Genomic DNA, 12,465 nt, shown 5'->3' with positions numbered 1-12,465 from the left:
CCGCAACGGGAGAGGCCACAGCAGTGAGAGGCCCGCGTACCACACACACAAAAAAAAAAAAAAAAAAAAAAAAAAGAAGCAGAATTAAAAAACCAAGGAATAGTGTATCACAGACAGGTGCTATCAGGCAAGTCATAGAGGGTAGAGATGACTTGCTGTGGTCTCTCCTGTCTTCACACAAGTACCAGCAGTCACCTTCCCACTGAGCGATTTACACTCCGTGGTTTACCTTGTTTGTTTTGTTTCAAATAAAATGGAGCCTTTTCTATCACACAGATAATTCATATTTTTGTAAAATTGTTTTGCATATTTTTTGAGGAAAATTTTTAAAATCAAAACACCTAATTCTGAAGTATTCACTCATCTGGAAAGATGCTCACAGGCCACTGATGGCCCCAAGTGGTAGATAATTCAGAATACTTCTGTTTGGTTTTGGATTCTTTTCTCCTGAGGGGGCAGAGGGTAAGTGAAGCAGTTTCAAAATTTGAATCCAGGGTGTACCCAATTATGGGAGAATAGAACATCTCAAGCCCATGAATTAATTGTCATTGAGTGAAAGGTGCACCTGGATCTGGTCTGTGCCCCGCTGTCTCCTGTCATTTGCTATTGTCCTTGTGTCCTGGCTGTGGTTATTAGCTCAATGAGGTTTAAACTCCTGGTGCAGGGCTTCCCTGGTGGCGCAGTGGATGAGAATCCGCCTGCCGATGCAGGTTACACGGGTTCGTGCCCCGGTCCGGGAAGATCCCACATGCCGCGGAGCGGCTGGGCCCGTGAGCCATGGCCGCTGGGCCTGCGTGTCCGGAGCCTGTGCTCCGCAACGGGAGAGGCCACAACAGTGAGAGGCCTGCGTACCACACAAAAAAAAAACAAAAACAAATAAACTCCTGGTGCAGGACCATTTTGCTGACGTCCTTTCTTCCTAGCCACTCTGCTTGGAAGAGAGTGGGGAGGGGGCCAGCCATGGATGCCAGGGAGGGGCACACCCGTGTTAGCTGCAGCAAAGGACAGAGGCCGGAGGGAGGCAGGCAGACCAGGGCAGCAGTCGCCTCGGCAGCTGGCTTGGTAAAGGACAGGGGGGAGACAGGCAGGTGAGTGCAAGGTGCTGCGAAGTTTTAAGGAGGGGATGAAGTTGAGGAAGATTGAGCAGTCAGATGAATACAGTAAAACTTCATGGACTCTTAACACATTCAAGATTTGTGGGCAGCCAGAACCCTCTTGGCTGAAGTTTACAGGGGAAAAAGTAGTGTGAAAATAATTGCAGGGAAATGTCTAATGTATGTGCATATATAAACTGCAAAATATTTTCAACTCTTCAGAGACTCCATTTATATAAAAATAAATAGGCTTATTTACTCATTAAACTATATTGGAAGAGTCAGTGAATATATTTGAAAGTAATAACCCTGAATTTCTTTCAAGCTATTCTATGATTTAGAGTGGTTCTCAGGAATGAGTAAATGATGACTGTCTTTAGCTATATATTTGAGGCCTGGTTAAACAGTATGTGGATTATCCAGGACCAGTGTTTCCTTTAACCTCTTGCTTTTCTCCAACTGTAATATGAAAATGATGTCTCTTTTCATGCATATGAGCTCAAATCTTGGAGTTCCTTTAGATGAAAGACTCCTGAGGTGTCTGAGCAGACAGAGCAGTTCCAGCTGAGGAGCGTCCGATGCGTCACTTTCCACAGTTATCAGCCCTGGGCCACTTCAAGCACAGGGAAGGGAACCAGCTAGACAGATCCCAAGGTCATTTCTAGCCCCAGGATCCTCCGACTCCAGCCTAGCTCTGTGAGCAAACCGGAGAGCTCCAAGCATGATCGTCGTGACGAGCCCCAAGGAGGCAAGTAAAACATCTGAAGGACGGCAAAATATTGGTCATTTTGACTAATTCTTGGGACCATGCAAGAAGACTGAAAAGTATTTATTTCGTTATTTCCTCAGATTAATTTATTTGAAAAGCGACGGCAGAAGCCTTTTGTTCTACTAAAGGCTGCAGACTTTAGAAAGAAAATATATCAATCATATATATAATTGTATAATGATCTGCATATTGGGAGAACAGTAATTTAGTGGGAGGGGGTTTCCCCTTAGAGAAATTGAGACTGCTCATTGCTTATTTAAGGTAATAATATAATTACTGATTAAGTATAACAAATTAACCATAATATAATGAGTTTCTTTTCTAGCAGATGTACCAGAACACATCCATACAAAAAGGCCACCTGTGGAGAAACCAGATTATCTTGGCGGTCCTGGCCTTTCTCAGTGCATGTTGAGCTGCCTCTCTGAGGCCCTTCTTCAGGGTAATTGTTTTATTTTAAAACCAACCAACAAAATCCCTCTTTTTTATTGTTGAAACCCATCTGTCATCCAAAATGTAATATCTATTACTTGGCTCTGTGTTACTTAGTCCTTTTGACTAATTATAAATATCACAGTCAGTCACAAAGAAAGATTTTTTTTTCATCATTGAGGATATCTAAAGAGTACAATATGTTTAGTGCTTTCTTAGGTGAGACTTTTGAAATGAACATCAATCATTTGGAATTTTAAAAAAATATCACCCTTAGTTTTATTATGCTTTTCTTCAATGTAAAAAAAATAATAGGGTGTGGGGAGAAAGTCATTAAAAATACTGGATTTATACTGTGGCCCTATGAAATCAAGCAGAGGCCTGAATATGGCTTGCAGATCACAGATTCCTCATCCCTAAGTTGTACTGTCTATAAAAAGAAAAGTGCCATTTTTGAAATGTAGTCCATTGCTGTGAAATAAGAACTCATGTTGGCAGTATTGTGGAGACTCTTGCCATGAGCAGGAAGCAATACCTGTTAAAACCACAGCAGAACTGAAACAGTGCTGGTGTACAGGACTAGCTTAGGGACGAGCCGTCCTCTACCTTAATGGCTTCTGTGACGATTAGTGAATTAAAGCACAGATCAGAACTCATATTGTTGACAGAGTCATGCCAAAAAGACTCAGTTAAGTTTTTGACAGTATGTTTTAAAAGGCAGCAAAGCATGAGTACACAAATTTTAATCCAAATTGTTCCAGAAAGATTAAAAAGTTCAGTTCTAGGTGGGAGGTCAACTTCAGTTCTGTGTTCAATCAATCAGTGTGTTGTACCACAATTTTCCAGTGATGCCAGGGTTGGAGGGCATCTCTGTACATTTGTATAGCAGATACAGCTCTATTTCGAGATCATATGGTGAAGCTCCTTCACAACCAACCATTCTCTTGCTATGCAGTACTTTGACTGACACACAATCTTGGTGTCTCTAGAATTTTAAGTTCTCCAAAAACCACAGTTACAGGTGCTATCCAAATGAGAGCTCCCCAGGCTCTTGAAAAGGACTAGAAAGTACCACCTTGTTCTGTCATCTTAGGTGCGAACACCCAATTCAATGCCTGGAAATTATATAAGGCAAGGCAAAAGCAATCATGTATGATCAGGTATAAAATAGTTTATTACCATAATAAATAAAATTAAACTTTTTTTAAACAAATATTTGTGCTTGTTTAAAAATATTGAGAAGGGAATATCAATGGAGGGGCCCACCTGTCCCTCTTAACATCCCCAGGCTGCAGTCATACAATGGAGTTCTGTCAGCGTACTCAGCTGACCACGCAAGTAGTCTCGGCTCGTCTGCACTTCTGTTGATTGATTCATGCTCCTTTGGACAAAGTGACAGATGCAAAGGAAGAAGAAAAATCCAATGAAGGATTTGGCAGGACTCAATGGCAAGAGTGTTAATACAAGGAGGAGCCCCAGAATGACAAACTGCTCATGAGTAGAAATGTCCTCGCAGTGTCAGTGAGATGTCAGATGTGGGCAGTCTCCAACAGATGCACAAATACGGCGTCTGAATATTGAGAATACATTCATCGTGGCGGGGGGGGGCAGGTTTGCATCTTTCTTTGCATAAAAGCAGTTCATATCCTGATACAAGATCCATGAACGTCTCATTGAACAACTAATGGATCTGTTGGCTGACTCCGAAGTCACAGATAAAGAGACAGTGGCTCTAAGAAAAGTTGAATGGTGGGCAGGGAGGGCACCCACCGGTCCGGCACCTGCAGGGTATTCAAGTCCAGTTCTAAAGGTTCCAGAATAAGTCTGATATGCTCGCATGAGAATGAAGTTTCATTTGAAACCAATTTAAGCAGGAGGCAAGTTCACATTGATTCTTTTGAACTGTGAGGGGTGGACATGAAAACATCTCAACATGAACATGATGGGTGAGAAGATGGCGCTGTCTCTGATGGCTGCAGCTACTGCTGGGAGGACGGTGAAATCTCGTCCAGTTGGAGGGCACGAGAGCTGGTGAAGGTAATTTTTATCAAAGCGAGCAAGAAGGCAGTACAATGATGGAGTGATGGAAGAGAGGCTCTCCGGGGGCCTGAGTGTGCCCTCAGTGGGCCTCCTCTTTAAGCAACACTACATGAGGAGGGAGGAGAGGGGGGAAAGTGTTGGCAGCTCCATCACAGTTGGAGCACCATTCAAGGGTCTTAAGGCTAAACATCTTTATTGCAAAACACTGTACAATCTATATGCATCAAGCGCACATCCACTTGTATGTCCACCAGGGCTCTTAAAATTTCCCAGACGGTGCATGTGCTAACTGGTGGTCAAGGCAGCAAGGGGAGATGAGGCTCTTCCTACACCTACCTGGCATTTCTAAGGCATTCATTCCCCCCCTCCTCCCCACAGGCTTGGGCACAAAGCTTAACAGCTGGCTTAATGCTTTCCCCTTCCACCTAAGGATTCAGGAGAGGAAGGTCGCTAGATGGGGTGGTGTGATGGGATGCATTTTTACTCTGAGCTGTGCTACCTCCACTTCTGAAAGAGGATTCCAGGAAAGGGCTTGCTGGTTGGCCAGCAGGAGCGCAGTGGATGATCTAGAAGGCTGAGGGTAAAACAAGCCCAGGAATTGGATAACAAGAAACGGGAACAGCTTTGAAACGCAGGGCCCATGTTGCTGTAGCATCAGAGTTTTTAGAAGCCATTGGTTGCCTACCACTAGCTACAAACCCTTTGCCCACAGATTTAATCTGAGGTCCAGAATATAAAGAAAAAAGTCTTAGAAAGAATCAAGCCAGGGGGTGTGAGTGCGAGGGAAGGGGATGGATGAAGGTGGAGATACCAAGACTGTGCACTGGACCAAGGCTTCTCAACCAGATGGGTTCCCGTTCCTACCTATGGGAATCTCGTCATAGCCGGTGGGGGAGCCTTTGTTAGGTATATGGAACGGCAGCACTCATTGCTGGAGATGGCGCCTCCACCAAGAACGAGCACTCCATCTTGTTAACAGTCTTATTTCACAGATTCACCCCTCACTCCCACACCTCCAGCCAGGGTGGGGGGTGGGGATGGGAGTGGCCGTGTTCAGCAACCAACCAAGTAGTAGGGGCAGGACCTCCTACTCTAAACAGCCTGTCAGGGTACTCTGGGAAATGGAGCCTCCCTATGAATGACATTCAAAGTAAGGAATTGATGTAAGAGATCAAGTAACCAGCAACTACTCTGCAATGGTATAACGACATGTCCCCTTCCCTCGAAAAGAAAAATAGCTCAGGTAAATCTACATCTCTCAGCGTAACTTTTCCAAAGTCTAAAGGTTGGGTCCAATACCCAAATACCTTTTGTTTCCCTAATCTCTCTTCAGCCACCAGATAACGGTTTATAAGCGGAAGGCCGAGTCAATGGTATCTGAAGCTCATGGTTCTTGCTTGGGAAGCCAGAGCAGCATCTGGGCAACGGTGTAGGTAGTTAGTTAGTACAAAGCAGCCCACGGCCAAGTGCATGTCATAAAAATGCAAGGAAAGAAGGTTTGGCTCATTTTTAAATGTTTTTGTTTTTTTTTCCAGAGAAAACCATTATAGCAAAAATCCCTAAAATCCTTAAATCCTTAAGGGGAGAAGAATAAAAGCATATACAGCCATACCTGTGGTGCGCTGTCACCCCCAGGAGCATGGGTTGCAGGCCCTGCGACCCCAAGATGAGCGGATCCGGGCTTCTCATCACTAGCCCAGTTTGAATCCTAGGAGTTGATCAAGCAGTACATTCACGAAGCATTATTTTCCCCCCAAAACAGGTCTGGACTTCAAAGCCTCACGCATTAGCATCTTTGCCCCTCAGAACCAGCTGGGGACTCATTTCTTAATAGACACCTGTACCCCTCAGGCAGAGCTGGGGGGAAGGGCCTGCAGGGTGCTTCTGAAGTTGGACGTTGCAGTTATCAGGGCCCTCGCCCTGCCTTACAAGCAGTGAGTCCTAAACTCTGGAAGCAGGTTGACGAGCATGTTTAAGGAATGGCAAACTGGAACGACTCAGGGGCAGCTGGCAGATGGGATTCCAGATATTTTATAGCCTCAGCCCCGAAGACTAGTTGGCAGCTTCTCAAGTTAAAGAGGCTGAAAGCCCCACGGCTTACCCAGAGTCATTAACAGTCATGACTCTCGGCCCTGGGAAATTTCACTTCTTCTTTGTATGCTGCCATCATCTGAGGCTGAATCCAATAATGTCTCAGCCTCGGGAAGCATCGGGGCGCCCCTGTAAGCCTCGCGGGAGAAGCTGCGTGAGTGTGTGGGGCCTCTGGGGAAGGACCCTCACGTTGACCTTTCAGACTCTGCTCCCCAAGGCTGTCTGTGCCCACCCTGGCAGCCAGGAGAGGACAGCCCCACTCTGCACAGACAACTGAGGTCCAAGTCCTGGGTCGTGCCATGGCCGCTGAGCAGGACTAAAGAGAGCGGGCAGGCTCAGGCAGGAGGCTTTCAGAAACACTAGATATCTTTGGTAGGGCGGGCCCTGACCCGTCAGGTTCCCTTCAGTACTGAGGGACACCGACATCGGGATCCAGAATCTCTGCTGCAAAGCGATGCCAGGCAGAGGTGCCAAGGACGGGGTTGCCACAGCACCACATGTGCAGAAGGTCAGTGCCCTCGACGATTCCATGCTGTCACTAATCATCCAGATCCCCTGCACTCCTAACTTCACGCTCTCAAAGCTGGGTTTTTAGAGCTGAACTTCCAATCTTACTTATCAATTTGTAGGGTCCTGACCCCTCTCTCCACTTTGTCTGGGAGAGCTCTCTTTCCTTTCTCAGACACCACTGAAAGGAGCCCAAGCACACGAATAACGTGAACCCAGAGGACTGTGAGCCAGTGGAGAGCCCCGAGCATCATGGCATGGGGACTTGGATGGCCCATAGGTGGCTCCGTGATCATCATTCTAAGCTCAGACCTTCCTCGTGGACCACTGCCCCACAGCCACCTCTCTCCATCACTTTACAGTCTGGAAACTCCTGCCTCTTTCTTTTTTCCAGTTCCTGAAGCCACTACAATCACAGCCCTGCAATCGCATGGTTTCTCTTGAAGTCCTACTGACTTTAGTATGAGATAAAGAGATTAGCTTAAAAATAAGGCCAAGCATGGCTCCCGAGTGTCCTAGAATGAACCCATGCTGTGGACAAAATACAGATTTCTCTAGAGCAATCCCAACAAGAGTCATAATAGAAACATAGCACTCGCTACAATCATTTTTCTGAGGTCATGTGTGTGTGTCTGCTTTGCTAATAAAGCAAATCTGGGCTCATCACCCTTCCTGCCGATGCCCCATACCCTGAGGAATGCCACAGGAACACTTGGGAAGAGGTCAAGAAGGAAAAGAAGCAAAGGGCCTGTGTGATGAGGCCAGTGGCATGGAGCCGGGCCAGAGATTCATCCGGGGCCTCCAGGGCCCTCCCCTTCCACTATCCCATAGGAGCAGGGTGCAGACCATAGCCCAGAGAATCTCTGGATCGCCACCGCCCCTCTCCAGCTCTTAACACTCGGCTCATTTCTTTTGGGAAAGGAGGCCTGAAGATTCCCGGCTCTAAGTGTCTACAGGAGGCACCCAAAGCTCCTCAGCTGCTTTTCGGCCTTAACCATTAGAGACATAAAGTCAAAAGGCTCTACCCTCCCCTCCCTGTCCCTCAAGCTCCCCTTGTCCCGAGCTTGTTACAAATGACTACAGTAGGGAAATAGATGGTGACCTCAGACACAGGCTGTCCAAGGGCAGGGAATGCTGGGAACTCCTGGGTCCACCACCGTCTCTGGTGGTCCTGGCGAAGGAGCCCAGCGTGGTAATATACACGAGGGGTTCTCGGTGCTCTCCCACCAATCCCCAATGGCTGCTGTTCTTTCCTGGTAGTTTTCATCTTTTACAAATATCATGGCAGTAAAAAATTAAAAATGAAGGAAAATACCCTTTAGATGGCACGCCTCCTCTTCCAAAATTGTGCAGACAGTTAAGATGCAGCTACCATCTTGCAGGGTGGTGGCACACTCCTCTTCCCGGATCTTCCCCCAGACAGAGAAAAGGAGAGAGCATGCCTCAGCGACTGGTCCCACTCGGATTTTCTGTTGGGAAGAGCCTACTTTGAAAGTTGTTGGTCATGTAGGTGTGTGTGGAGGTGGTGTCTATAGGGCAGGAGGGTATAGGGAGTTTTGTCTTCAACTTGTTTTTTTCAGCAGACCTCTCAGCTCGTTCCAAAAATGTCTCTCTCTGATTCTGGGGACTGGGGCCTCGATATTTCAAACAGCTCCTGAGGAGACTGAGAGAATCTTCTGGAAGTTAATATCCTGAGTATCTCAGAGAGCTGGTTCTCAATGGTCGTCATTTTGGTGTTCAAGGCCTTGATGTCCTCCTTCAACTCATGTTTCACCTCCAGGACGGTGGCCTGCAGTGTCTGCTCAGGGATGGGGTAGAACGAATGCTTGACCTCGGCCAAGATGGGGCTCCGGTCCTGGGGGCTCCTGGCCTCCCCCACGCTGTCCAGACGCAGGTCGCTTTTGGTGATGCCACTGTCACACGAGTCTGTCTTCTTGAGCGTGGCCTCGCCGCTCGCCTTTGTCCTCTCGGGGAGCGTCTCCATGGACTCGGCCTTGGACACCTTGCTCCAGTCCTCAGCCTTCCCGCAGGAGTCCTTGAAGCGGGCCCAGCCCTTGCGCTTGGCCCAGTCACCCCCGCCGGCCTTGGGGCCCAGGCACTCGGTCCCTGGCGGCGCCTGCAGCCTCGCGTGGTCCAGCCCGGTGGATGCGGTGGCTGCAGGGAAGGCCACGGGCGTGGCAGGGCTCTCGCGGACGGTGACGACGCTGGCCTTCACCAGGCCATGGTGGGTGTGCTCGGTGAGGATGCTGCCCTTCTCCACATCCAAGTCGTCCAGGTCCCGGCCGCCCCTCTCCGCGGCCAGCCTGGCCTCCTTCTGCTGTCGGAACCTCTGGAAGAGCCGCCGGACAGGGTGGTCCGGTGGCAAGATCAGGGGGGCCTCATTCTTCCGTTTCATGCGCTCTTCCTCCTCCCGTTTCACATCGCTGATCTTCCGGAACACGATCTGGAGGGAGACAGAATGACACGTCCTGTTAACCCAGCTGTGGCATCAGCGAAGCTCAGCCCCTTTGCCCATCACAGGCCTGGCGTCCAGCCCCAGCCCTAAGGGAGGGGGCTCACAGTCCAGTCACAGCCCTGCAAGGTCTCCAGGTCCTTGCTCAGTGACTGCCATCACTTTCCTTTTCTGACCCTCGTTCCCACCTCTCCAACAGCAAGGAATTGACTCCTGCTGTCATCCTCTTCAACAGAAACAAACCCCCAACCTCTGCATCTCTACAGGCCTGGAGGTTGGAGATGCCAAGTGGCCTCCTCCCAGGAGACTGTCCTGGCCTCTGAGCCTGGGTCCCCTTTAACCCGTTCTGGCCTGCAATTCAGTATCACCTGGTAAGCTTTTCAAAAATCATTTCTCTGACCCCACCTCAGACCTACTGCACTAAAAACCACCAGATAGGAAGCCCTTGATTCTGTAACTTAAAAGGCTCCCCCGGTGATTCTGATGCACTGAAGTTCTACACCACAGTCCAGGGCAAGAAAGTTCAGCTGAGTTCCCAGGCAGGGTGACAGCTAAGACTGCCCTTGTCATCTGCAGATCTGGACCCTAAGTGAATGCAGTTGGCTGTGAAAAGTACACGCTGGTCTCACACAGAAGCCCTCCCTGTCGTCAGGGAGCTTACGGGAGAAGAAAGGCCCGTGACCTTAATGTTACTTCGTATATTTCTTACGACGACACTATAAGGTCGCAGGGACACATATTGTTATCCCCATTTTAGAGAAGAGGAGATCAAGGCTCAGAGTAGCTAAATGTCACATAACAGATAGGTGTCCTCTAAGACACTTGTACTCAAGCAGTTAAGCCCCAGACCCATTCAATGTCCAACAGGTTCTTCCTGAGGATGACAATGCTTCATGCAGTGGATGGACAGCCAGCCAACAATACTGTCTCGAGACTCTGGATCTGAGTGCAGCGTAAGCCACATATTACAGGGTTTCCCTTGCGCCAACATCCGATTATGGGAAAGCCCTGTAATTTCTGACTTATGTTGCATGTGGCAGGTACACTCAGGGGCATGTCTGACTCATCCCATACCTGAACTTGTAAGAAAGAAGCAACCTGCAATAGGTCATTTTTTAAACTGTAAATGCTGGTTTGGGGACCAGAGGGATTGAGATCCTTGAGAAGTAGGGGAGAGGTCTGTGGGAGGGAGAGGGGCAGCTTTTCCATCATCACAATCTGGACAGCCCTGTGCGGGCAGCCTCTGACCAGCCCAGAACCTGCCCCAAAGACTGGCTGCAGGACCCCCAGCTCTTGGGAAGGCACATGTGTTGGCATGCCCATAGCCTGGGCTTTGGGCTCAGAAAGAATTAAGTCCCAGCTCTGCAAATTAGCTGTGTGATCTCAACAGGTATCTGAACTTCTGAGTCCCTGTTTCCTCCTTCAAAAGTGGGAAAAATCCCTCCTTTTCCGAATTGATGTAAAGCCAACAGAAGGGTACTTATGTGAAAGCACTGGCTAACTGTGAACGCTCAAAATGAATCCTCCTGTCCCCACCATTTCAAGGTCTCTGCTTTTTGTTTTTTAACTTGTAGACACATATAATATGTGACTAATTCTACCTCCTCCAGGAAGGCCCCACCCCACCCCACCCCACCCGGGGCTCTCAGATGGCACAACTCATTAGGTTCTCAAATATGACCGACAACATTGTCATTTTATATAAAGTGCCAATAAATACAGAGGAACCCAACAAACACTGAATTGCGTGCTTGATGCCAGCGACCAGTCAGCAAATCATTGGCAGACTGGAGGCTCACCTGTCATGTGACTTCTCCATCAAAGCTTCTGTCACTGGATGACTTGACACTAACAGGTGGGTAGGACGGAGCAGCTGCCCCTCTTGCCACCTGGCTAAATCTTCAAGCCACATTACTTGGGTCCCAGTGAGTGGCTTTCTGACCTCCACTGGACAGCATTTCTCCCAGCCCTGCCCTTATCCATCCTCTGCCCTGCCCAGGGTTATGTAATTTCATAACCCTGTCTCCCCAGGTCCTTTTCAGCCATACCCCATGTGCTCCTGTAGTCTGGATCCTGCAGATCCAAGCCATGGCACTTAGGAGAATCCCATCCACTCTGAAGAGGAACCTAACTGAAGGCATCATAGGGATGGAGGGATGATGATAAGTAGAGTGATCAGGACCTTTTCTGTCTGTCCTCCCCGTGCTCTGAGTTGGCAGTCTTCCACCTCCGTTCTCTGTTCTGGCAATGGACCCTATCTCCAAGAGGAGTCCAAATCCTCCTCACACCAAGGCCCACTCAAACAGCACCTCCTCCAGAAAGCCTTCTTTGATTCCATGGAGCTCTAAGTCATCCTCCCACCTCCCAACCCTAATGGCCCTTGCTGTGCTCACACCACTCTTCTGCCCTAATTACTATCTTGCGTCCACTTGTAGTAGTGATGCCGTCTGTTGCCTCCCCTGCTCACATCCCTTCTTAGAGAAGGGAGGAGGGGCAATGGGGATAAGAAAGGAAGGTGGGGTCTTGTGGCTGGTAGGGCACTGGCAAGGTTCACATGGTGTCAACTAGAAAACCTCCAGTCATCCAATCACCTAACTCTGATAATTCAGGTGATCTGCAAAAGAAGCTGGTGCCCTTTGTCACAATGTTAAACTCCTACCTAGTCCAGAAGTCGGAGAAGATGAAAGAGGGAAGCTGGATGGGAGCTGAAGGAGGTGTCGCCTGAACCACTGCCCCACATCTACAAGCCGTGTGGATTAAAGGCTCTTGGTGCTCCAGCCAGGCATCTGGGCTGTGTCTCTGAGGTGGGAGAACCAACTTCAGGACTCTGGTCCACAAGAGATCTCCTAGCTCCATGTAATATCAAACGGCGAAAATCTCCCAGAGATCTCCATCTCAACACCAAGACCCAGCTTCACTCAATGACCAGCAAGCGACAGTGCTGTACACCCTATGCCAAACAACTAGCAAGACAGGAACACAGCCCCATCCATTAGCAGAGAGGCTGCCTAAAATCATAATAAGGCTACAGACACCCCAAAACACACCACCAGACGTGGACCTGCCCACCAGAAAGACAA

General features: G+C 48.6%; 1 protein-coding gene across 1 annotated transcript in view; it reads right to left on the bottom strand.

Moving 5' to 3' along the window:
- Window positions 1-3,521: 3,521 nt before the first annotated feature.
- The window catches only part of KCNH1 (potassium voltage-gated channel subfamily H member 1), a 436,627-nt gene continuing 427,683 nt past the window's right edge, over window positions 3,522-12,465 (bottom strand). The window contains exon 11 of the mRNA XM_024133828.2: window positions 3,522-9,376. Within this exon, the coding sequence (XP_023989596.1) occupies window positions 8,522-9,376 (855 nt within the window). The 3' untranslated portion in view covers window positions 3,522-8,521. The remainder of the gene's footprint in view (window positions 9,377-12,465) is intronic.

Source organism: Physeter macrocephalus, chromosome 4 (genome assembly GCF_002837175.3).
Source record: "Physeter macrocephalus isolate SW-GA chromosome 4, ASM283717v5, whole genome shotgun sequence".
NCBI lineage: Eukaryota > Metazoa > Chordata > Mammalia > Artiodactyla > Physeteridae > Physeter > Physeter macrocephalus.
The sequence above is the reverse complement of the archived record's forward strand: the minus strand, read 5'-3'. Positions and strand labels throughout refer to the sequence as shown.